Source organism: Microtus oregoni, unplaced genomic scaffold (genome assembly GCF_018167655.1).
Source record: "Microtus oregoni isolate MIOR12 unplaced genomic scaffold, Mior012 000011F_ref0000422, whole genome shotgun sequence".
NCBI lineage: Eukaryota > Metazoa > Chordata > Mammalia > Rodentia > Cricetidae > Microtus > Microtus oregoni.
Window position 1 is genome coordinate 14,989,411 of NW_024543070.1, and position 27,605 is coordinate 15,017,015.

The following is a 27,605-nucleotide window of genomic DNA, read 5'->3' on the forward strand; positions in this document are numbered from 1 at the left end:
CTCTTGCTTCCATAAGTTGCCTTGGCTATGGGTTTTATCACAGCAATAGAAAAATAACTAATATAATCAGTGTGTATCCTTTTGAATTATATTTTGATATTTTAAAACTGATTTTTGTGTGCTTTATTAGAGATGTCTGGTATGAGTATAAGTGCATGTGTGAGTGTAAGTAATTTTCAAAAATGGTATCAGAGTGTTCTGACCTTTTAGTTTGTGTTTTTCACCAAATTTTATCTTTTTAGGATAAATGCTATTCATTCTTTCAAATGCTTTGTAAGTAGGCTAGCATTATTTATCCCTTTCCACATTAACAGCTACTTGGCGCTGTTTCCTTCCTGAATGCTCTGAGCAACGCTGCAGTGAACAACACTGCACACACCCTCTCGCACATGTACAACGCTGCAGCGAACAACTCTGCACACACCCTCTCGCACATGTACAATTTGGTGAGACGCCTGACAACAGAACTGCAAAGGTTCGCAGAGCTTATGCATTTCTTAATACTGCCAATGTATTCCTCGCAATGGATCAGTCAATGATTTAGGGTGATGGCTAGACAGAAGAGGGGGCAAGTTGAGAAACAAGGAGAATTCCTTTGCATTGTGTTGAGAAACCTTAAAAACCTCTGGGTATTTCATGGGCAGACAGGTGATTATAGGAAAGAGAAAACAGTTAAAAGGCAAAGCCAATATCAAGATTCAAAGTGCCTCATTGGCCACTGTGATCCTTATTAGCAACATCCAGATCTCACTGAAAATAGAAATGGCTGGGAGCTCCTTAAAAATAAAAATCCCTCTGGTCCTCCTCACCACACTGTGGCTGGGGAGATTGTTTATGGGCCTAGAGATCTACTTTCTACACACACAGAGACAGACAGACAGACAGACAGACACACACACACACACATATCTCTAATAGTATAGACAATGTTATACTATTAATACTATAATACTATATAATTTTATAGCCCTCAAAATAAATTCGAGTTGTTAATAACCTAAAAGCCTACTGTCCCTTTCTCATAAGTAGATAACCAATAAGGACTCTTCATAAAAAAAAAAAACCTTCTTATTTTGATGATCATCAGTTCAGTACATAATATGCTTATTTACATAGCTTTGTAAAATGCTGACCCTCTAACAGAACAATAGTTGTTATGGACATATGCACATTGAAATGTTAAAGGAATGCTTGCTAAAATGACAACCCTTATTCTAGGTAATAATTATAACAATTACAATGTTACAATTAAAAGTAACCATCAGGAATGACACAGCTTTAGCCCCCACTCTTCCTTCTCCACTGTGTGGTCTTTGCTTCTTGCCTTCTCAAGTAGAGTTGGGCTCCCGACCTGAGCTCTTGCACCATGTACGTCACACCTAGGCCCTGGCATTCAGTGCTGGGGTACAGTTTATTTTTGAACAGACCCTGGTTCCTCTCTGAGCTGATTTCTTGTTCTCTAATAGAGAGGTCCCATGCTAATCGTTGAGGACCTGTGTAGGATGGTGTGCCTGGCAGAAGTTAGTCAACCAGTCAACCAAAGAGCTGATAAAGACGTCAGCCCTTCTGAATAGGTCCTAGAAACAAGGCATCTGATGAAATAAGAACATACAGCACAGGTTTTCTTCTACAGGGTTGGCTGGGAAAGAGTTCTGTCTTTGCAGGCTGTTATGCCTTCTATTGCAACATTCTAACCTATCACTGCAGCCTATCGGATGTTATTGACAATATGGAGGCAAAGGAGTCAGGCTGTGTTCTGGTAAAACTTTATAAACTTTAAAATTTGAATTCCAGGAAATTCTCATGTACCATAAAACATTGTTTTCCTTTAGTTTCTTAAATTATAGTAAAATGAAGAAAACAGCAGCCGCAGGGATTAGAATTCTACCCTAGCAGATCTGACAAAAGTAGATGGGGGGGGGGGGGGAAGCATAGGGCTAATAAATCAGGCCAGATCGAGAAGAATGAGGAGCCTAGGACAGAGGAAAAGCAAGTTGGCCTCATAGGAGTGTGGTTTCATGTTATTTTACTCTAATTTAAAACTAATTATACAAAGCTCTTATTTAATTGATGTCTAAAGAAGTCAGAAAAATAAACTGCCATTGTTAACAGACATGGCAATCTTAATTTAGATAAATAAAGCAGGCAAACAGAAAGCAAAACTTCCTAAATGACAAGATCTTGCCATTTCTAGGGCTTCTAACCTCAGCCCTCACGCGGGCAGAGGTGCCAGCAAGCAGAAGTGCAAAGGACAGGGGACAAGGTAGACAAAAGGGATTCTGTCTGAGAATAACCAGAGATTGACTGTCCTGTCCCCGTCCCTGTTCCACCCAGTCCCACTACATGAAGTTATAGATGCCTCTTAAGTTAAAAGGGGCTCAGAGGCAGGGCCTGCTCCTCTCATTAAAATAATTATAACTGTTTAAATAGCACACATGGTTATTATATAAAAATTCTGAAATAAAGAAGCCAAGAGTAGAAAGCCCAAGTTAGAATGCCATGGCTACTTTGTACACTATTTTCAGTGTACAGTGTGTGTGAGTGTGTGTGTGTGTGTGCTACATGTAAGTACATTTTTTTAAGTTCTTAAAAAAAGAATCCTTCTAAATCTATTGTTGAAGAAACTTAAAAGGTTGGTAAACTAGCTCAAAACTGGGCATTAAACAAGTTTACAAAGAAAAGGAAGAGAAACTCAGTCAGGCCAAATTATTCCTTATTATCACCCAATAGAAATAAACACTTAGCAATTTGCCTTGTCCTCAGAAAATGCTACAAAAGACTAATACACACAGAAGTGAATCAGAAGGCCAAGTGTTCCTGTCAGTGTAGCCCCGGGCCATGTCTCCTTCATCAGAGATTATCTTTGTCATCAGTAACACTGAAGAACATGGAGGTCAGTGGGCTGGCAAGTCCCAGAGAATACACAAACGGGAGGCAGCCATTTAACAACACAGGGTATATAACAGAAACATCACTTATTAAAAGCAAAATCTACTTGGAAATTTTAGCTTTCTTTTTAAAAAGCAGCTTTATTGTCAAGTTAGAAATTTAGTTTTGTATTGCATAGCCACCTGAAGGGAGCACCTGCAGGGCAAGATGGCATCACACATCTGCATAAGACTTACCTTCAATTTCTGCCCAATCAGATCAGACTTAATCACGAGTAAAAGCCATTTCTGATGTACTACTCATATCAAGAAACCCAACAAACTGACGTTACACAGAGGTAGTTACGCTTTTGCCATTGTTCTCTGGTGAGTACTGGAGAGAGACAATGACTTTGTAAATCAGGAATTATTTGGGTAAGAAGCTCGTAAATGAGTGGTATGCAAAGTTGTTTATGTGACAGCTCTCTTTAGAAAGGAAGTGTATGTCTTAAAGTAGCAAAATGGTAATTCAGAGGATGAGAGAACCTGACCAGGCATCTAGATGGGAAAACACAGAAGGCCCCAATCTTCCTAGTGACAATTAAGTGTGTACAGTTCTGAGGGACTGGTGAACCAAGCCAGAATTTTCATTCTATTAAATATCAAATGCTCTCAGTCCAGGGTGTGCCCAAAGATAAGGAGAGAAGGGAGGTTAGACTCTTGTGAAGTGCCAGCTAATATCAAATCAGAATCAATCATTCTGAGGAACTAGGTCATATGCGAAGGTATTAGAATAAGAAAAATGTTGTATTGTATTTTTTATTATGATGGTGTTATCTTCACATAATGACTCATGTTCCAGTTGCTCAGATGCCCCAAACAGGTAGCATTTGTGCCAGGCCCTTAAGTTTCTAATGTAAAATAGAGATTCTTTATGGCAAAGAATAGAATTTCAGTCAACACTGAGCTCCTGAATAACCGACACTTTTTACTTACCAAGCATCCTTTGAGGATGGCAAGTACAGTATCATTGTGTGTGTGTGTGTGTGGGGGGGGTGATTTCAAATTGGGTGACTTTGCTCATAACATATGCCAGCTGAAAATCCTACTGTGGTATTACCTGAGAACGGCTATGGAAACTCTGTGCTAGAAACGCTGACTTGTAGTAGAACCACAAGAAAACAGAAGTGGTTGGAGCTGAGACTTTGCAAAGTCAGTTCTCCAATAGGTGACGTCTGATACTTTCCCTGAATACATATTTAGTCTTTCTTTCATTTATTCATTCAATGAATAATCACCAAGCACCTACTTTTACAGACAAAGCATTGTCTAGGTGCCAGGGATAGAGCAGTGACGGGCAGGTGGGCACTGTCAATTCACAGAGCTCATCGTTCAGGAGAAGATGACAACAGCAAACAACCAAGTAAGTGACATATAAAGTTTATTTGATGACAACACATGCTGGGGGGTGGTGGTTAAGAAATGGAAGTGGGTGGGGAATGCTGGGACAGAAGGATGCAATTCTCTGACCAACTGAGGAAGGTATCTTAGAGAAGAAGGCACAAGTACAGGGAGACATCCCCAAAGACTGAAGGGCTACATCCTGGACACAGCAAGCAAGATAGAGAAACAGAAGTTAGGGGGAGCAGGAGAGTGTAGTGTCCTAGAAGCTTCTGGAAAAAAAATTCTTCCAAGGCAGAAAGAGTAAGAAAGAAAGGAAGTCTGAAGCTGACTCAGCAACAAGAAGTCACGGGCAACACTTTATAAGACATTCCCTAAAGTACTGGGTAGAAAGCCTGTTAGAAACTGAGTTCAAGAAAAACCAACAGAAAGATGGTACTCGTGAATAGTGAGCACAGATGACTATTCAAGAAGCTCTAAGAATGTAGGAAAATGGGATGCTGTCTAAAAGGGCATGAGTTGGGAAGGTTCTTTTCAGTTGTTTGCTTATCTTTTAAGAAGCTGAGGAAATTATATGCATATGTGTTAACGTGAAAGACTAGAGGGTAGGAGGAGGAAATGGGAGGGCTAAATGAATGAATGAGGTCCGAAGTGATGGGGTCTATAGCCACAGGATGAGTGTGACAGACTGCCTTTAGGTGGGAACACAGGATGGCTGGCACAAACACACGCACAGGCATTGATTTGGTGGCAGAAGTCTGAGGAAGTTCAGAGTGAATCTACGCTTTCTGTCAAATAAGAAGTAAAATCTGGGATAACCGTCTAGAAGAGAAGAGACAGTAGCTGAGGAAAATGCAAAGACGGATGCAAGATAGCAGGAGGAACCACAAGTCAGCTTTGCAATACCTGATTGGCTCTGCTTTCAAGTATGTTCCTGCCCCAGAAACCTCCTGATAAACTTCCTTTTTTACACATAGTTTAAATTACTCCAAGCTAGCTTTTGTTGCTTACAACTAAACAAATCAACATGCCATCCCTACTTTGAAGCCTAGGATGTTCTATTTTTTCACTGAAGGCCTGATTTTAACAAACTTGGACCTAATCATGTTCGCCTTCAAGTGTACAGGAACACCTTGTAGTACACCAGCAAGACCAAACATTTTGGGTTACTTTCCCGGACATTGAGTAGGATGAGGTTAAAAACAAAACAAAACAAAAAACAAAAACAAAAACCAGACTAATATTTATATTACAGAATGGGAAATAAGATCAGAATGCTGAGCTGCTCAAAGAAAAATGTCCCTGTACAAAGCAACAAAGCAGAGGACTGGCAGGGTGGTTCACAATATCTTACCCTTTCTTCCAACCTTGTGTAAGTTAAACTGTGAAAAGGACAGAGTGTCTCCTAAGGGAAAATGAAGCCACATGGATGCAGTCTTCCTTGTGTGGACATTCAAGATGCATATGTAAGACCATACTTGGTGATAATCTGGGCAGCAAGGAGCATGCACTTCACAGAAGACTGCCCTGTTTAATACAGGAATGTATCTGAGAGAACAGAAGGAAAGTCAGTCTCCCACAAACAGCACCATTTCAAATATCACAGAGATGGGTGGAAGTTTCCAGATCATGCAGACTAAGATGAGATGTCGTGATATAATGTGTCCCCCTTCAGGAAATTAAGAATTATTAAGCTGAAGTAAACACAGCTGCTTCTGAGATGAAATCAGCCTTGTGACACCAAGAAGCAGGAGAGTGGGGAGGGGAAGGGGGAGCAAGAGCCACCCTGCCACGGAAATCAGTTCTGCTAGGCTTGCTCCAATGAGCAGGTGTTTGGCTCCCTGGCAATGAATCATGGAGGTCCTGAGTCTTCACAGAGAAGTGTGAGGTTTGCTGTAGGGTGAGACCTGAAACCAGATATAACAGCTCTTTCTCCCAGCTGCCCTGGGCTAGCTCATCTCTTGCTTAGGGACAGTAAGATGCTCAGCCCTCTGGGCACACAAAGAACCAAGAAAAAAAGAAAAAAGTTAAAAAAAAAATTACAGATGCATACAGAAATCTTTCGAGCAGGAAGGACCTTATATGCTGTGTTCAGCATCTAGCCCCAAAGGCTTTGCTTGCCAACCACACAACTATGAAGAAAGCTCCATCCACTCAACAATAGCCGGTTTGGGTTTAGCTGATCCAGAAACTGTCCCCTCATCTCTTCACTTCTCAGGCTGCAGGAGCTGGCATCTGCGGAAGATGCTTCACATGCTCTACATTCCTCTAGGAGCTTCATGTGCATTTGATTTCATTCTAACAACTCTAGGACAGCAGACGCTATTTTCATCTCGCGTTGGTTTTCCCATTAAGAAGAAACTCTTTGTCCTCTGTTCTGCCAATACCTTAAACAGGTTTAAGAGACACCAGACATTTCCATACCACAAACATCAGACAGGAGCAAAGAGACCAGCTACCCCAGGATGTGACCAACACCCAGCTTTCTCAAGCCCCCTCCAAAAAACAACACCCACAAATAAGCAGGGAAGCAGTCTTAAGAATCTATTGCCCCAATTCCTTTAACATGTTGTGCCTAACCTCCCGCCTTTTTATTATAAAAAAAAAAAAGATGGGAATGTAATGGTCTATCCTGTCCCTTTAAGAAACAAGCCCCGCCTACTCCCTCCCCTGTCCACTGAGGCAAGCTCATCTTCTGCTTCCAATCTGAGCCCCTTCCCTTTCCATCTCTCTCCCAAAGAGGTAGCTGCTGCCATGGCTACTCTCCTCTCCCCGCTTCCTCTCCCTCTCTCTCTTTCTTTCCTAGTCCCCTTTCTTGCTCCCTCTTCCCTTTCCTTCCATAACCCACTAAATAAATGTCCAACCTCACTCTGCATGGTGTGCCTATCCATCTTGGTCTCTCACCCACATGCGGCTCCCTGCTGTAGCTCGCCATGGTCTTATGCCTGCTGCCTACTGCCTCCACTCAAAGACCTGCAGCGTTTCTGCCACTGCGCCCCTAGGGGAATAGTGCCATTATATTTTTACCATTACAGTTCTTATACAGAATGAAGCAGAGACAGTAGTGTTGCCACACAGGTTCTACCACCAACATCTGCCCAAGTTCTTGGACCTATTTTAAATGAGTTTATACAGTAACTGCATCTTGGGAATCAACCCCCCCCACACACACACACATACACACACCATGTACCACCTCCCACTGGCACCAGGCTTCCCCTCTGAAATGCATGAGCCTGGTTCTAGTGCTATGTGTATGCCGACATCATCTCAGCTTGTGCTTCTCTGTGTTGGTCATTAGAGGTTATAAAGGTCTGGGACTATGATCAGGAAGTTATAAGTTATCAGGCTTCAGTTACACAACGTTATCTGGAGGCCATACGGAATTCATCAATGCATTGCTGGCTAGCTGCAAGAAGTGTCAGAGAAGCTGATTATTAATTTAAATGCTTATGATACAATGAAATGCCATGCGGAGTTGGGGGTATATCGTAGTGGTAAACCACTTGCCTAGCATATATGAAGCCCTAGCTTCCATCCCTAATACCATCATATATTCATTCATACACAGACAGAGGTTGTGGGGAGCAACTGATTCCTACAAGGCTATAGAAGAGACTAGATCCAAATCAGGCAGTCTGGCTCCTGTAAGTTCTCCCTTAACCACTGTGCTCTCAGTGTCTACACATAAAGTGCAAATTCCTACAAGTATGTCTTCCTTACCATGTATGAATCACAACTACTTGAAAAATTGCTGAAAACCAGCCAGTGTAAAAAGAGTATCTTCTGTGGTGGGATGTAGCTCAGTTTGCACCATATATGCCTAGCATGCACAGAGCCCTGGTTCTGATCAGCAGTAACATGCAGACCCAGTATAGTGACACACACCAATAATCTCAGCACTCAGGAGGTAGAAAAAGTAGGACTTGGAGTTCAAGAGTATCCTTGGCCACATAGAAAGCTTGAGGTCAGCCTAGATTCCATAAGACACTAGCTCAACTTGCCCTGACCACTCCTGCCAAAAAAGAGTTCAAGGTCATTCCTAGGGACATAGGGAACTTGAGACCGGCCTGGGTAAGAGAATTTAGCTAAACAGCAAAGAAAACTCAGAAAATACTCAGCATGCAATGCAAAGAGTATGCGGTGCTCAGTAAGAAAGGCCTTCAGTTTCCCAAAAGACATTTAATCACCAGTTCCCAGAGTCAATGCAGAACTCCAGGCTTTGGTAGACCTGGCAAAGAAGGAACTAAGGCAGCGAACTGTTGCTACTCTTGTTCTTACAATACCACCTGCAGAAAACAGTGGCAGAAGCTAAGGAGAAAAAGAGAGGGTCCCTTTCTAAAATGTGAGAAGCAAGGTCAAGACTGACACTTTGAGTTCGAAAAGGATAAATTATAAAACAGGAAAGTCACTGAAAAATCCAAACGGGAGTGGAACAACTAAAAACCAACAAAAGGCCCAAATCAACAGGCCTTGCAGAGAACCAGTAGCTTCAAGCCAAGCATTCCCCATTGGGGGATGGGTGCTCCATGGGATGAGAAAGGTGAATATGGAAAATTTGTGGATTTTCCTTTTAAGACAAAAAGAAAGAAAGAAAGAAAACAGACTAATAGACTTAATTTGTGTCTTTCTTTTACCTAACTCTGAAGGCCACAGACCATGAAATTCTTAAGCTGAAAGTATTTGACAATGGTTTAAAGTAGGGTTGATCTCTGATTACTTCTGCATTGCCACTAGTTTAAACTGATAAGCTGTCTGTTTGCATTAAAATAGGTGGCTGTCCTCTCCGCCTTGTCCCTTCAAATAGGGTTTCCTTAGCCTCTGCCAAAAAAGTCCTGGAGAGGGTCTTTTGAGAACCATTAGTCTTAAGACAAACAAACAGAGCAGAACAACTTCTCCCTGCCTTACGAGCATGGAAACCACTGGAAGCAGTATCTCCTGGTTCTTGCAGAGGCCTCTGACCTATCATAAATAGCTGGTCATTCAAGAGGAAAAAATGTAAGAGACAGTCAGGTCAACAGTTCTCCTAGCCCACTTCTGCTTGTTTGTTTCCCTGGTCACCAAATTCTATCTTTGGAGATTAGTGGATTGGTAGTAAACCCAAACACGTGCACTATGATCAGGCAGGGAGGAGGCATAAGAACTGGACCAGGCACAAGAGACAATGGGGCTCTAGGGAGCTATAGAAAACTGAAGAGGCACACTCTGGCAGACAGTGTGGCTTCTCCCCAGCCCTAGCCAACTGCTAACACAGACACTGGAATTTTTCTAGTAAAATTACCCCCTATAAAAGTGTCAGAAACCCGTTTAGATTTTTAAACCAACAATGTGTGTCAGTACCACCAAAGAGAACACATGTGGTTACTCTAGCCAGAGACCGGTTTGCAACCTCTAGGTAAGAAAGGGAGTCAAACTGGCCACCCCTGGGAAGCCTCTGATCTAACAGAAATAAGAGAGACGTTCAGCAAACTGTGCCATGGGCAGAAAGCAGTACATAAAAAGGGAGAGAGAGAAGACAATGAGAGCTTAGGAAAGTGAGCGGTGCTTGAAGCAGGAAGGAATCTTAGGCTGAAGCATGTGGTCTGTGCTGAAGCTAGGAGGAGGGAGATTGGGCAGGCAGAGGCTATGGAGCAGCCACTCCAGAGAGAAGGAAATGACTGAGAAAAGGGAAAGGTGAACCAGGAGAGATGTCTGAGAAATGACCATGTTTCAGCTCCACCAGTATCCCTCAGTGTCTGCTGACAATGCATTCCATAATAGAGACACAGGGCCATTATAAGAGACAGAGCTGTGAAGTCCAAAGGGGCTGAAGACTGCAGAGGGTTTCATCATCAAGGCAATGGTAGGTAGAACTGCTTATGAAGTTTTGGGTTTGTTTTGGTTTGGTTTTTGTTTGTTTGTTTGTTTTGTTTTGTTTTTTGAGACTGGGTTTCTCTGTGTAACAGTCCTGATACCTGGAATTAGCTCTGTAGACCAGGCTATTCTATAACTCACAGAGCTCCACCTGTCTCTGCCTCCCGAGTGCTGGAACTAAAGGTGTGCACCACCACCGCCCGCTGCTTCTAAAGTTTTCATTATTTTTGCTTTTGTTTTTTTAAAACAGAGCAAACTGAAACATACTGTGCTCCAAGTTCTCTAGCTGCAAGGCCTACAGTCCGTGGACTGGAAGGGACTCAGCCACTGCAACCAGGGAGAAGGTTTTACTAGCAGCCCGGGAAAGACCGACAGCTTGGGGAGTTAGTGCTAGAAATAGAAAGAAGTACATGGATTCAAGAAATAGAGAGCGGTCCAGTCAAAACTAGTCAGGCCTGGCAGTGGAGGACGACAAGTGTGAGGACAACGAGGGACCAGCAGTCACGACACAGCTCGATGGGAGATCAAGCCACAACCACCAGTGTCCGAGCAGCGACGCAGTTCCATGCTGGCAGCAGTAAGGAGTCTGATGACTACTAGAAAGAACATGGGTTTGGGCAATGGGATACATGGCTGATGGAAAGGCAGCCTGAGAAGTCATAGGAGCATCCATCTCAGACAGTGATTGTATCAGAGACATTAACTGCAGTGAATGTGATTACAAATTCTCAATGCAACTTGATTTGGTGGCAAAAAATAAAAAGAGTACTACCATTTCTCATGCTTTTAATTAAAACTTCATTTCAATTTTTGTCTTTGAAGCTTGGGATGGAGAAAGCATAGTAGAGTTATGTATGTGATATATGCCAGTGTCATTCATTAGTGCCCACCCCTGTCTATTCTGATCCCTTAAGAACTCCATGGAATGGTATTTAACCATTAGGTCCTACTCTTTAGGGAGCCAAGGCCTACCTTGTCTTGTATTCACGAGCATGTCTGCATAAACTCAACCCACTGTTTCTAGATCCTAAAAGAAATATACTTTCTTCTTAAAAAAAAAAATTAGTACTTCTTCAAAGTACTTAGGCTTCAGTCATAGGATTGAGAATAAAAAAATGTAAGCCACCAGATCCTTAAGACTTCTGTCAAAAAGGAAGTCTTTCTTATTTTTAAGCCAAACATCCCCCCATTATTCTCTCACGATCGCCATAACTGTTACACTGTTAGCCTTTTTAAAGTCACAACATGCAGATGATCAAAATACACATCAAATGGAGGAATGGGAGGGCATAAGCACAGAGTCAATTCTGCCTTCTTTATTACTTTTTTTTTGTTTTTGTTTTTAAGATTATTTTATTTTTACATTATATATAAATATGCTCATATCTATGCATATCTGCAGGTGGCTGCAGAGGCCAGAAAATATCATCAGATCCTAGGGGCTAGGGTTACAGGCAGTGTGTGAACTATCCAATTTGATTGCCCCCAAATCTCATAATTCGGTATATACAAGCCCAAACTGCAGAAATTGGCCATTTGGTCCCGTATGCCCTGGCTGAGTCAGCACAGCACTGAAATATCACTAGCAAACTTAACATCTGCTGAATGATGCTCTGCTAGGGGTACTTGGAAGGGACACTATACATAGCCTACGGGAGGCTCCAAGCTACCTACGAGCTCTGCTTTCATTCTAGTGTCTGTGCCTCCCACAGCAGCTCAGGTAAATTCTCTGTGATAACCTAATCATGATGATTCCCTTTTCCTTGCTGATAATTGCTTTGTACCAACACACACACACACACACACACACACACACACACACACACAAGCTGTGATGGTAAATCCTGGAGAACATCTTGGGAAGCATCATCATGACTCCTGAAAAGGCTCAAGAAGAGACAAGTTTTCTTCCGTTCCTGAGAAGCACTGATGTGCAGGGACACAATGTAACATCTTATGACCCTGAGAGGAGGCTGGCTGAACAGGAAATAACCAGTGTCCTTCAGAAGTCACAAATTAACCAGCTCTCAGGATTGACATTTTGTGATGACATAACAGGTTCCTTGCTAAGCCATTTTGAATTAGGTTTTCTCTTTATTGAAGCCCAAAGCACCCTAAGCAATACAGTACCACCCATGAGCAGCAAGATGAGGTTCTGTCTTTGTGTACCTAACAACACAGGGGTAATTGCATCAAGAGAAGAGAGTAAGATTCACTTCATAGTATTTGGGGGGAAACCAGCTGTGAAAGGTTATTCTTAATAGTGACCCTTGATCCATACAGAGTGCTCTGAAATCCTCCCACAAAGAACAGACAGTTTAATAAAGTTAAGGATGAGCCACTGTGGATGATATGTGTGGGGCGTGCAACACACTTGGAGTCATCGAATGTGTAAACATCAGGAAACCACCATGAAGCTGGCCAGTATTACTCACCCATTGCGCTTCTATTCCACAACTATAAGACCAGGAGTTTTCTTGTTTCTGTTAGAAGTTATCCCTGCCCCCTAGGCCTACCTGGTGAAGCCACAGAAAAAGAAAGACACACCAGAAAACTGAGGCCTAAAGAGGCAGAACTACAGAGATCCAAAGGGCTTGATCTTCTTTAGACTGAAAATGCATTGTGTTTTACTTTAAAGTAAATTCATGTGCTTAGAGCTCAATTTAATGCAAAATCTGGAGAAATCAAAACAAGATTTTTAAAAGACCAATTTAATAATGACAATAATATTGTTTGTATTTGATGTGTTAATTTTCTTCCTCCATCTTTAATAAGCTTCACATTTCCAACTCCCATTCCTCTTTAATACTATCTCCCTCTCCTCAAAAATGTTTATATATAGTTGAACAGTGATGGTGCACACCTTTAATCCCATTTAATCCCAGCACTTGGGAGGCAGAGGCAGGCGGATCTCTGTGAGTTCAAGGACAGCCTGGTCTACAAAGTGAGTTCCAGCACAGGCTCCAAAGCTACTCAGAGAAACTCTGTCTTGAAAACAAACAAACAAAAAAACCAACAAAACAACAACAAAAGGCCAGCAACAACAACAAAAAGTTTATATATGGCCCCTCCTGCAGGTGAGTGACTCTCAAAGGTCTATGTGTGCATTAACTCTCGGGGAAACCACCCAGAAATGCAGCAGCTGCCAGTAGAGGCACAGCATGGCCCAGAGATGCCAGTGTGAATAAGCGTTCTGGGTGGTTCCAGCCACACTTGCAGGCAAGTGACTCCAGACTGCATTCTAGATCCCAAGACACAAATAGAAAACATCTAATTACCATAGTAGATTTAAGCTGGATCAATACAAACATGTGCTCCATTGCCTGTAATTTTGCTGTTCCCTCTGTGGTCTGGATCAAACCCAACTTTTCTGTGACTTGGATACATTTTAGTAATAATTTTGCTTTAGAGGTCAAGGGTTTTATCTTTTCCTTCTAAGCCCCAACCCAACCCCCTCCCCAATGCATTTTTCTTGAGATTTAATCTATAATTTCTTTAAATTTTATAGAAATATAAAACTTTATAAAATATATATAAAAAAAACTACACAATACATAATGTCTAACTTTCAGCCAGAGGCTGAGCTATGCAGGCAAACAGTAGGTAAGAAGAGAAGACTGGCTTTTCTAGCAGTCAGCCACGAAACCAAAACTTAGGAAGGAAGCTGACCATTAAGCAAGTGGCCAGGAACAACAGTTGAGGCCAGTCCTAGGCTAAGTCTGAGCCTGAGAACACTGGAATTAAACAAAGCTCATGCCACAAGCTCAGCTCCCCTCACGGCTGGGCTCTAAAATAAGGAGAGCAGGGTAAGTCAGAGCACTGTTCAGGTAATACCTGAGACCTCCTTAGCTCGAAAGAAACTCCTGAAACTGTCATCAAATAACACAAAAGGCTCCAGACATGCAATGAAATAAACAACCCCAGAAAAACAAACAAACAACAACAAAAATAAACAAACAAAAACTTCGGTATAAATCAGTTGAAAGGCAAGAAGTCAAGACCACTGGAACTTGTATATTCTATCTAGTTGTAGACATCTTAAGTTGGAAAGAGGATGGGTTGTTTTTATTAATTGTTTTCTTCTTTAAATAGTCTTAGCAATCCTCAGGGCAAATTTCAGTATGGGTTCTGATGGGTCACCATTAACTCTTGACCTAATTAAGCTCATTCAAGTCACACAGATTTTGGCTAGTTTCCACCTTCTCTCTTCCAGCTGCTCCCAGCCTGAAGATGCAGGGGCCGTTCACCCACTCACAAGCACCCTTTATATACTCAGCTGAGTGTCCACCCGCAGCCTCCCATCTCAGTGTCTGCCTGGGGGATGTAAAGCTCTGTTTGTAACTATAGAAGTCAGCTTTCTAGGTGCCTGACTGGGACGTACGGATGAACAAATCCGTCTCAGAGCATCAGGGGCTGTTTTCTGAACCAGCTTCCACTTCTTTACACAAATGCCGTCGGGGTTCTTCCAACATTCTGGGGGCATTCTCCCTGCAAACTCACACATTTTCAACCATGCTTCCTAATTATTTCTGAATATGCAGTTCTGATAGGGCATCCCAAAAGGAAGAAAAAAAAAAAGATCAATAATGGAAAATTCCTTGACTCTGTCCACTTGTTTCTCACCAGCACTCAGAACATCCTCGGTTCTTTATAAGAGCCTTTTAAACCTTTATGGTAGACAACATACGTGCCACCACCAAGAAAGGTAACATCAAGTGCTTGACAGGTGTATGAAAACTAACCACTAACCATAACAGTCTCCTACAGATGAGGATAAGCTTACCTGAAGGACACGTGTAAAGGCATGAGCAAAACACTCCAGGGCAGATTTGAAACACATCAGTTCAGTGAGTTTGCGGCTTCATGGGTTAAGCAAGCACTACGCATTCACCCATCATCACCACTACCTGCTTCAAACCCAGATTCTGTGACCACACAACATGCTATTCCACAGTCATCTAAAGAACATCTAGAGCCCCAAACTCCATGGGACCCGACATAATGGTTGATCTACTCTGGACTGCCCTTGATCACAAGAGCAAAATCCCCTACAACCTCTGGTGATCTACACTGTGACCCTCTGAAGGCTCCATGGCAAAGGCCACCTGGTGCCAACTGTGTTCTCTGCAGTTACTGCAGGACATGCTTCTTTCCTGAGCCTCCAGTCTACCTGATGCAACAGCAGGAGGGAGAGCCACAATGACATCACTGTGAATGACCTCACTATGAAGGTGAGAACTCTCCAGGGTGGGGAAGAAGCAGGAGGAGAGGAACCTACTTCGCCAGGTGGTTCATGAGCAGCTGCAGCATCTGCCGGTTCTTCTCCGGGAGCCGGTGAACAAGGCTGTGGATCTCAGAGACTCGGGTCTCTTGGTTTTCCAGCTCTGGGAGGGAAGGAAGGGGGTAATGTTTTATGGGAGTCACAGTTGAGTAGCAAGACAAGACCAAGGGAAACTAAAGCCTCAGCCCTAACACAGGGAAGATGTTCTCGAGGATTTACAAGTCTGTCTTGTGTGCGTGCCTAGGACCAGCACGGCTTCCTCGGACAGGCCTAGCGATGTGCTTTCTGTATCAGAGTTCATCCAAACACTGACTGTGATGAAATGGAGCTGGTCAACTGCACACCCAGGGAAGGAACAAACACGGGAGCAGCTGGCTCCCTAGAGGGCCAACTTCATTTCAAGGAAAGAAGGAACGTTACGCACTTGTGAAGTGGTAAACAGATCTTATGCGAACATTACAAAGGTCTCAAATTTCAAAATAACGTATCCAGATGCATCAAAGAAACCACCCCTGTGCCTAAGTTATGTGCCACACACCAGCCTAGTGGAAAGAAAGCAGTGACAGGTAAAATACTTAGATCTTTCTGTCATTCCATAACCTGTAACACAGCCTGACACCTTTAGATTAAACTTGGGGAAGTGGCTTCGTTTCTCTGGGAAATAGATTGCTAATACTCATCATACCTATTTATAGAGCTGATGTGAGATTTAATTAGAGAATGGCTGCTATGGGGTTGGAATCTCTCCCGAGGAAGAATTCACATAAACACCATCTTCACTCACCCATGCCTTTCCCCTCCTTGGTGAAGAGGACAAGCTCAAGTATATGAGGCTATCAGAACATTAGGTACTTACAAAAGTAGGCCAGTAGTGTTACCAGGGTAAACAAACCCTAAAGGCTAAAAGGAACCAAGGAGACGCACAAGCTATGGGCATCGTAATACCAAGATCAGTCCTGCCAGGTTTAAATCTGATAGAGAATCTAACTGCCCCACGTAGACAGATTCCAGTATACTTAGGGTAGCTTGAACCTAATCCCTATGTATTTTAATAGCAGTAATATGAACTAGGGGCCTCAAATGATAGAATCAAAGAATGATCAGACTGTAAATGGAAGACATGGTGGAAAAAGGACGGTAACGTTATATAAATGGTGTCATACTCAGGGAAATATTTCCAACTCTCAACTTAGGAAATGTGCAATGTCTGGTTCATTATGTATAATGTTACTTTAAGGATGGAAAAAACCCCAAGGAGTTACAACTTCAATAATCAAAACTGATTTTCTGTCTCCTCTCTCCTTCCTCCTGTTCCCTCTTGCACTAGAAAGTCAAAGCCTAAGTGAAGCCCCTAGCAGCCTTGACTCGATTTCATTTTTATTTTGATACAGAATTTCAAGCTTGTATGCAGACATTTTGCATGTAGAATGTGGCAGGCTAGACAGTATTTATTTTGGGATTCTGAATGTTCCTCGAAATAGAAAAATCTATTCTTTTTCTCCTTGAAACTTCAAACAAAAAAATGCTTACTTGCTGCTTTGATGAAACTTCTTTGAAACTGGTACATCATGAGTGGTCCTGGAAGCATTCTAGAATAAAAATACAGAGACACGGACAAGTCAATTCCACAGTAAGATGACCACTCTTGGTAAGCTGCACCCTGAATACTGGCAAACAGCACAGCCCAGCTCTAACATGCAGGGCGTGGAGAACAGCAATTGATGTAGCAACATTGTCTGAAAGCATGCGGCATTTCACCCGAAATTCTCAGTTTAACATTTCCTTCACCTCTTCCGCACCACCAGCATTTTGTTATGGTGTTGGAAGTCATTCTGTATATGTGTTGCTTTTATTGCCAAATGAATAAAGAAGCTGCTTTCGGCAAATGGCTTAGCATAAAAGAACTAGGCAGAGAAAACTAAACTGAATGCTGGGAGAAAGAAGGCGGAGTAAGAGAGAAGCCATGTAGCCGCCAAAGGAGAAAGACAAAAGCTGCCAGTTGGAACCTTGCCAGTAGTCCATGAGCCTCATGGTGAATTATAAAATAATGGAAATGGGTTAAATTAAAATGTAAGAGTTAGCCAGAAATATGCTTAAACTATTGGCCAAATAGTATTGCTAATAATATAGTTTATGTGTGATTATTTCTGGAATCTGGGCGGCAGGGAAAAATCATCAAGCAGGCCCCTACAACATTGTTATATCACCTAGGCTAAATTAGAACTCGTTATCTTTCTTCTACCTTCCAGATGCTAGTGTTATAGGTGTTGGTGCCACTCCTCCCCTCTCTCTTTTTGAAAAGGATAGCTACAGCTATGCATCACCCACACAGCGGCAGGAGCAGATGCAGAAATCCAGCACAAACCCAAAGGCCTCCTTTCAGTCAGGAGTCATCCATGAGCAAGAGTGCATTAGGACATGTCTGAGAGACAAGCAACCAGCTACATATCTGCGTCAGCTGGCCTTAGACTCTCATTTCCCCAGAAGCATGCTGTTGAAATCAGTATTTCTTGAAATACCATAAAAATTTTGTGTATGTCTTTTGCTTCCAAGAGGAGTATTACTTCAAAGTACCTAAGGGATACAGGGCACTGGATCAACTGTGTGTGAACATGATTACTAATGAGCTTTTTCTATAATTCAAATAATAATGAGGGCAGAAGAGATGGCTCTGTGGTTAAGAGCACTGCCTGTTCTTCCAAAGATCCTGTGTTCAATTTCCAGCAACCACATGGTGGCTCACAACCATCTGTAATGAGACCTCAAATAATAATCAAACACCCTTCATCATTTGTGGCTCAAACTTCATTTATCAAGCTTCCCAAGCTCACCTCTTAGTCACCCCTTGCACTGACTCTTACTCTCGGTGCCCCCAAATAAAGCCTGCATTACCAACTCCTTTTCTGTGGCCGCCTTTGTTGCTGAACCACATATATCTTTATAGAGTCAGTATAGAGGCTTACCCAACCCATGATTCCAGTTCTCCTGTTTAAGACTACAACCCATCTTCCTGTGTAACTACAGAATTAGCAGTGTTCCTACTGAGTGCAAGTTTCAGGTGTTGAATGTGTGTGTGTGTGTGTGTGTGTGTGTGTGTGTGTGTACGTGTGTACATGTGCAAGAGGGGAGGGAGACACAGAGACAGAATGACTGAGATGTAGGCAGTGAGCCAATAGTACAAATGAGGGATAGAGGGGAGCAGTGATAGTGTATACAATAGTATATAATGGTACAAGGTAATATTTTCTTTCTCTCTCCCTCCCCTCCCCTTTTATTCAGTTAACCACACCAGCAGAGACCAAACAGGAGTCTCCAAATGGCAATTTTCTCCATATCTACCTTCTCATTTTAAAGAACCAATATAAGCACTATATTCTGTGTAAAACAAAGAACAGTGGCAATAAGCTGGGTATGTGATCCAGTCTGTTTAAAGAAGTGACATAGGAGTTTTTGCTTTCTTGGTGGTAATTCAGGGAAGGCCATAGTTTAGGGCATGTCTGAAGCTAATCATCTTAACACATCTCATTAAGAGAAGAGCTTTCTAAATCACTCATGGCACCGCTGCACAATGACAGCCCATCAACTCTGGGCAATTTATGATTGGCCTGACTGGCTGAACTTAATGCTCCCACACAGAAGCTGTTTCCACAGCTTAGCCACCCACTCAGAAGCTCTCTGGAGGCTGCAAATAAAACTGCTTTCTTCCTGACAGCATGCTAGCTAAGTGGCTTGCTGCTCACGAGCAGAAGTCCCCACCTCAGGTAGGTCTTGAGAGCACTAGTGACCGTCTTTATCTCCCACTCCGCACAGATATCAGTGTCTGTCTCAGACGCTGCTTTGGGATCTAAAATGAAAAAAAGGCAATGAACAAGACAAAGCATAAAATACATTAACAGCAAATGTTCATACATGAAACATGAAAGCCCTCAACCAAAATATGAAAATTAAAGTTAAAGAGACATTTATTTTGTCTATTGCATCAGAAAAATGTTTAAAAATCCAAATATTGATCATTAGAAGAATATGGCGGAGGTGAAGGCATTACTCAGCATGCAGATTGCTAGAGACAGCTGATGTCAGTTCATATATAGCCATCCTGAATGGTACATAGACAGGGGAGACTAAAAGGGAGAGGTCAGGGAGATGAACAGCTTCATGGGTCATCGGGTACCACTGTCATGGGCAAGATAGGCCAGGACACATACAAACGGGCCAGAGAGGCAGTAGGGCCTTTAAGAGTGTGGAGGCAAAGCCTGTCCTTCCTCAAGACTGAGGCATATTCCACAATTCCAGCTCACATCCTCATTCCTATATGCATAGTGCCTCAGTTTCCACTGAGACTTTCTCTTTTATCACTCCTTCTTGAGTTGGGAAGTGAAAACTGGACAGACAGCTCAAAGGTACAACCCAGAGTATTGAAAACAGATTCAGGGATGTTGTGGGACCTGCCTCACCCCACTCTCCTCACCACAAAGTGACCTCTCTAGGAGACAAGCTACTGTTTGATGTGCTTGCTGGTGAAAGGTTATTTAAGTGCCAAGTGCCAACATGTAGACCCTCAGAGAAGGTCTCAAAACCAAGTCACAAAAGAGAGACTGTGCAGTGTGGAAGACAGGTTCAGCAATTGAACCTAGGCAAAACTTTTTAATTAAACAAGTCAGCACACTCCACCCCTTATCTCTTGGAAAAGTCCTTAAGTTCAAAGTGGCTGGAAGGGCTCGGATCTTGGGCCATTCCTGAGCTAGTCACAAGGACACCAGAGAAGCAGTGTGCCTTTAGTTGGTTGTCCCAAGTTCATGTGCCCCACTTTTGGAAAGAGTAATAAAAAGTCACACCATGGTTTATATCTGGTTTTCCAGTCTGATATTTAAATGGCATGTCAGGTAAACAGAGACTGAAAGTAGACTACCTCTTTCTCAATAGTTCCCAAGACTGATCTCCAAACAAGAGCTTCTGCCTACGGGACTAAGTGCATGTCCACTGGAAAAGGAGATGAGTCACCAGACACACTTTTCCGCTTGCTGAGAAAGAGCCCACGTTGGTTCTAGTGGGATCAGGTCAAATACTCAAAAATGCTCAAGAATTTAACCTGTAATTCCCAAGAGAGAGCACAACTCTAGCTGTTCCCTTCTGCGCAGGTGTTCCTCTAACATAGATTTACAGACAAAGTAGAGAAGGACATTAGCTTACAAACTTTACCACTCCTGAAGGCAAGATGCTTGTGCGATGTTCACACATGACCATGGGCAATATGATTTTCTTTAAGCATGACAGAAACAAGGAAGGACCATTTTCATAGACTGACAAATCCCACACAGTTCTACTATAGCAAATGTCCTGATCTCTGAGACTTCAATTCTTTTCCTTCTCTGTTATCTGAAGCTTCCTGTTTTCCTCCTGCAGACAGACAGACAGACACCAGACTGCAGAAGCCTATGCATCCAGGCACTGTGCTTAGCATGATCTTCCTCCCCTCTGTGCCCAAAGCGTCTTAGCACTGTGACACTTCTTGGTTTTTGGATTCAAGACAAATGTTACTGTACATTTTTCTGAGGAACAATGCAACTTCTACCCCAGAAAAGGGACCGCGAAACAACAGCAGCAGCAGTCAGAAGGTCTGAGAGTCGTGAACTGTTCCATGAACCACATTTAGCAAACTAATCATTAGCTTCCACTTTTCCGGGCTCTGTAACCATAAGAGTATTGCATAACATTACAGGGAGGAGAGTCAAATTACAGTCCGGCTGAAAAGTTTTTTATAGCACTGATGAGACAAAGTTCATAACGTGAATGTGTCCATTTTAATCCATTTAATATCCAAACTAAATTGAATACAACCACCCAAGTTACCCCATATTCAGAAAGAGTGGCCTGATGCTACACCTCCTTCCTGAGGCTCTTTTTGCTTACTGGACGTTTCCTGGTGGCATTCACCTTCAAAGTCTGCAGAACTCTGAGCATTTCTCCCCATACTGCTCCTCAACCGAAGCAGAGCTTAGGGAGACAAGCACACACTGAGAGAGCAGCGCAGTGTTGAAGAGGGCACGTGGTTGATGAGCAGGGACTAGGTCTGCTCTTTCACCCACTACCATATGAATTCAGAAAATCAGGGGACACAGAGCGGAAGTGGCGTTTCTAATGGGAAGCTGTCCTAGGTCACACCGAATCAGATTCTGAAAACCACTTGGTACACTAACAGTGAAAGGAACTCAATGAAGGTTTGGGAGATGAAATAATGGTTAAGGTACTTGATATACAAGCATAGGGACTTGAGTTCATATCTCCAGTACCTATACAAAAATGTACGCAAGAAGGCATGAGGCTGTAATGTGCTGGGGAGCAGAAAAAGGAGTCCACTGACCAGGCAGCCTAGTTGAATCCGTGGAATCAGTGACTCGCAGGTTCAGAAGAGAGGCTCTGTCTCAAAATAAGATGTAAAGTGATAGATGAAGAAACCCAACTTAAACTGCTCGCCTATGTCCACACATGCAAGGGCATATACTGAAACGCACATGCAGATACTCACATGCAGCACACATATACACCCACAACAACAAAAAGAAAAAATTGGAAACATACACATACATTAAACAATAAATCTTTTCTATGGTACAGGCATATCATATCACTTTTTGTACGGGATCAACTCTCCCAGTCTATGCATATATAAATATATAAATATGTGGACATGTTTCTTTTCAGAAAATAAATGATCTTTTTCACACAAGGAAGGCCCAGGGTTTGATCCTCAGCTCAACAAAACAGAAATGGAAGCACATGACACACGTCACTTTTGCAGTGCGGCTTCCATTTGACAATTTCCTACAACTATCCCACATCCACACGTGAATACGTGAACTTCCGAGCGCTTCACTTTCCATATATACCACTCTGGACTGAAAGCCCTCTTTTAAAGGAAATTATGGTAGTACCCTTGTCACTAAGATGAACACAAACATAAACTAACAATTCCTAAAAGTGGGCTTTCTGGATAAAAAAATACATGTCTTAGTGTCTGAACACATCACTCGAGCCCCATCTTCAGAGGTTTTAGCGTGAGTTACTACTTCTCATACCTCATAACAACATGAAGATGGGCTTCAGTCTTCATCAAGCAAAGACATTTTTTCTTTTCATTTTAAGTTATATCATTCTCTTTTTAAAATTTTTTATTGATTTCATTGAGCTATACATTTTTCTCTGCTCCTCTCCCTTCCTCTACCCTCCCCTTCTATCCTCTTCCATGGTTCCCATTGCTCCCAATTTACTTATGAGATATTGTCTTTTTCTACTTCCCATGTAGATTAGATCCATGTATGTCTCTCTTAGGGTCCTTTTTGTTGTCTAGGTTTTCTGGGATTGTAAATTGTAGGCTGGTTTTCTCTGCTATATGTCTAAAAGCCACTTAAGAGTGAATACATATGATATTTGTTTTTCTGTGTCTGGGTTACGTCAATCAATATGATGTTTTCTAGATTCATCCATTTACCCACAAATTTCAAGATGTCATTATTTTTTTCTGTCGTCTAATACTTCGTTGTGTAAACGTAACACACTTTCCTCATCCATTCTTCGGTCGAGGGGTATTTACGTTGTTTTCAGGTTCTGGTTATGACAAACAATGCTGTTATGAGCATAGTTGAACACATGTCCTTGTGGTATGATTGGGCATCCTTTGGATATATACTCAAAAGAAGTATTGCTGGGTCTTGAGGAAGGTTGTTTCCTTAGTTTCTGAGAAATCCTCATACTAATATCCAAAGGGGTTGTACCAGTTTGCACTCCCACAAGCAATGCAGGAGTGTTCCCTTTACCCCACATCCTCTCGAGCATAAGTTGTCATCAGTGTTTTTGATCTCGGCCATTCTTACAGGTATAAGATAGAATCTCAGAGTTGTTTTGATTCACATTCCTGATTGTAAGGATGTTGAGTATTTCCTTAGGTGTCTTTCAGCCATTTTAGATTCCTCTGTTGAGAGTTCTCTGTTTAGGTCTGTACTCCAGTTTTATTGGATTATTTGTTCTTTTGATGACCAATTTCCTGAGTTCTTTGTATATTTTGGAGATGAGACGTCTGATGTGGGGTTAGTGAAGATCTTTTCCCATTCTGTAGGCTGTTGTTTTGTCTTGTTGACCATGTCCTTTGATTTATAGAAGGTTTTCAGTTTCAGGAGGTCCCATTTATCAATTGTTTCTCTCAGTGTCTGTGCTACTGGGGTTATATTTAGGAAGTGGTCTCCTGTGCCAATGCGTTCAAGTGTACTTCCCACTTTCTTTTCTATGAGGTTCAGTGTTGAAGTCTTTGTATCTCATTGTTTTAATTTGTATTTTTGTCAAGAAAAACAAGGACAAATACAGAACACTCTTCTGTGCATGTTTAGAGTGGATGTTACTGAGGTATTCCTTAACTGTTCTATAACCGCGCAGCTCCACATGCTGAAATTCACAGACAGTTAAGTAGCTACCACCGCAGCCCAGGACTCCATCAGCCCAGAATTCTTGATGCTCTATTATATTCACTCCTCTTCCACCCGCTGGCAATATCCTCACATGGCATAATGCTTCTGAAATTCAGCCACGCTGTTACATGTACAGTAGTTTAATCCTTTTATTAGTAAGTCCTATCCAGTGCTCTGGGTACACCATAATCTGTTTATTCATTCCTTAGATGATGGGCATCTGGGTGCGTTCCAGTTGTGACTGCTATGAATAAAGCTACTAGAAACATTTACGCAGAGGCTTTATGTGGAGTGCATTTTCATCTCTTAGGGAAATGCTGCATCATCAAGCAGGACTATATTAAAGTCTCCAAGAACAGAACAAATGACGAAGAATGTTTTCCTTTAGATGAAATGGTCAAATTGTCTTCCAATGTTGGGGGCCGTTTTCAGACTGTGACAGCTCTGGCTGCTTCCCCTCCTCTCATCAGGACTCTGTCCGTCACGTTAGCTGTAGATATCCTAGCAGGACATCACTTCTCAAGTTGCAGCACTCTTGACTGATGATGTCAGATGTCTTTTCATGCACATGATGGCGTGGGTCATCTTTACATATGGTATTTGCTCGTCGTGTATTTTCCTTACTCAACTGTTCTTTCCAATGTTTTTGTCTATTTTAATAATTAGATGGTTGTTTTAAGAACCAAGATCTTTGAAAATATATTCTAGATACAAGTCATTGACTATATACACATTTTAATAGATACTTTCTTCTTATCTACAACTTTCTTTTCAAAAATTTTTTCTGTAGAACCATGGGCTAAATTTTAGTCATCATGCATGTTGGGCAAGAATATACCACTGAGTAAATCTCCAGTCTTTCTTGCAGTTGTTTTTATCTTGAAACATGGTCATACTAAGTTGCCCAAACCAGCCTTGAACTTACTCTGTAGTCCATTCTGGCCTTGAACATGTCATCTTACCACCTCAGCCTCCCAAACAGCTGAGGTTATTGGGTGCACCAGTAGGTCCACCATGAATAATTTCTCTTTTGGAGGGAAACCTTTGTATTTAAATGCAGTTCAACGTAACATATTTTCCTTTAATGGTTCTTTCCTGTATTCTAGTTAAGGAGTCACTTTTTTTTTTCCCTCTGCTTTTTGTTGGGTTTACATTGCCAACTCTTAGGATGCATTTTAAGATACTTTTCATGTGTGGTGTCAGATGGGATATCATTTCATCTTCCCTCATGTCAAATTTACTACAGTACTTGTTTTAAAGACTCCTTTCTCAGTTAATTATCCCGACACCTTCATCCAGGATCCAAGTATGTGCTGGCCCTGATTCTGGGCTCCTGTGCTTGTCGCACTGATCTACATCTTCAAAGACACCACCCAGTCTTACTCTAAAAGCAAGTCGTGTTTTGTTGTCTGTAAACTGTCTTTTACTAAACTCTTCGTGGGCCTTTCATGTCCTCTATCACATCTCCGCGGGAAACGCATCTTCTACCCCTGTGCATATTGATCGAACCTCACTTAGCCCACGTGCCATTCCCCCGTGGCTAGATTTAATATTTGGTAATTTGAGAAGCAAAGTTGGTTATTCTGCTTTCTCATTACAAAAGTCACAAAACTTAAAATCCTTAGCTACTTCCTATAAGTCATGTCTAAGAACCCAAAGCACCTTTAATCACTCGTGTTTTGAGACCCCAAACCACTTACTGTCTGGGGTCTCTGCCTTAGAGCTTGCAGCATCCTAACAGGCAAGGATGGTGACAGGTGATCTCCTCTCTGAGAACTCAGGATCATGACCCATGACATCTTGTCTGTCTCCCAGAAGCACCCCTATCCAAGGAGCCTGTCATCGTCTGTCTGTTCCCTTCACTGGGGGAGGCTGGGGTTGAGTTCTCTCTATTCCCCTACTTTTTCTTGGATGCAGTCTTCAGTCTGAGATGTTTCCACTCATTATGAGGTAAGCTTCAGGTCTCAGAAGTCACGGTAAAGAAAGAACTGCCTGGTCCTTGTGGAAACTCTACAGAAAGCAGTCCTCAGTGTGTGAAAATGTGTGGGGGATAATGACACAGAAGAAAGGAATGCAGACCTTCAAGGTTCCAGAGGGATGGAGAAGGCAAGTTCAAGGCTGGAGATGGGCAGGGAAGAACACTGCCTATAATCTGGTGACTTAAAGCCCCGCTGTTTAATACCTCCCCTGTGCCCTCTGTAAAATCCTAACCCAGAGGGAAGTTGCCGCATAGCAGGAGAAATACAGCAATGCTGAACTTGCATTTCTTTGCCATCATAATGAAACATTACAAAGACACAAAGGCTAAAGGGGCCTGAAGCCTGAGTAGTACAGCAAAGTAACCTTTTAGTTAACAATCTCCTGTTGCCAGAGGTAGGGCTCATGTAAAGACCCAAAGAAAAACCTTTGAGAACACCACGTTGTAGGTGATGGCCTAGCATGTCATCCTGGGGGAGGAAGTTAGGACACACTCCTTTTCCACACATCTGGAGGGGAGGCTGCTTTCTGCAGGCCTACAACAGCCCTGAGAACAGAACCTAGGCAGTGAATTAAGGTTGGGCAGCAATGCCACAGGAAGACCTTTAAAACATGAGAATGGATTCAGGAGAAAAGCAGTAGGATGTGGTGGTGTTACGTGGAATCGCAACTCAGGGGTGGAGGCCAAGGGAGCAGGCCTTCAAGCTCATCTTCATACATAGTGTGTATGTGTGTGCTTGTCGTGAGTCTACATCCATCTAGCTACATTAGAAACCCAATCATAAAACAAAAACAAACACAAAAATGAGGCAAGGGAACAAGAGAAGACCCATAGCCTTGGGGTTAACAGTTATACATACGCCAGTTCTTCCAAGATCTTAAGCAAAAAGTGGGACGAGGACTATAGAGTCACTCAAAACAGAAGATTTATGACTGACTGCGAATTGACTGGTATCTTGTACAACAGCTTTTCAATGCCATAGAAGAGGGTGGCACTGAAATAGGATTTAGGAAAGTGACTGCAGACAGATGGGGAATCTGTTCAGAGTGAAGTCAACAGCAAAGAGCTTTAAACCTGGAAAGGCCTATGTATGCTGGTATAGAATACAGACAGCAAAGCATCGGGAAACATCTACTGTTTCATGTCAATGAAATTCATAAAAAAGTGGACACCGTAAAATGAGCCACCAAAGCAAAATGGTACAGGTGACGGCTGAAGGAGCAAACCACAGAGCAAAGTGTGCCAGTGAAGACACTGAAAATTCAATAACAAAATTATGTTGCTAATGACAAGAACACAACAGCAATTCACAGCAGATTAAACGAGGGGCGTGGGTTTGAGGGGCAAGCCTGAGAGCCTGAAGACTTCCTGACAACACCAAGAATAAGGCGAGCAGCAAACCCTGCAAGACCACGTATTCCTGAGACTCAGGTTTCCAGAGCAACAAACTGAAAAGCAATCTGTTCTCTAGAAAATCACCTCTAAAAGCTCCCTGTGGACCCAGTAAGTGCTAGAGGTGATCCCATGTGATGATGACAGCAGTCGGTTGAGAGGAGAAGAGTTCTCATTATGTAGTTAACAACAAGAGTACGCATATTTGAGGAAAAGGAGAGCTTGCACTTTATTTGAGTATAACAAGATGTATTTAAAACAATTTTACTTCCATTCATTAATTCATTTATTTCTTTTGGAAGATGTGTTTGTATGTGTGCGTGTGCACACCCGCACATGCATGAGTGCTTCTGAACATGTATAGAGTTTAGAAG

General features: G+C 42.3%; 1 protein-coding gene across 5 annotated transcripts in view; it reads right to left on the reverse strand.

The window, feature by feature from the left end:
- Arhgap26 (Rho GTPase activating protein 26) overlaps positions 1–27,605 on the reverse strand; it is a 398,682-nt gene that overhangs the window by 128,057 nt on the left and 243,020 nt on the right. For all 5 annotated transcript variants that reach the window (XM_041659662.1, XM_041659661.1, XM_041659665.1 and 2 more), the window contains exons 15-17: positions 19,159–19,246; positions 16,933–16,991; positions 15,400–15,505 (exon numbers count right to left, since the gene is read on the reverse strand). In XM_041659662.1, coding sequence (XP_041515596.1) covers positions 15,400–15,505; positions 16,933–16,991; positions 19,159–19,246 — 253 coding nt within the window. The remainder of the gene's footprint in view (positions 1–15,399; positions 15,506–16,932; positions 16,992–19,158; positions 19,247–27,605) is intronic.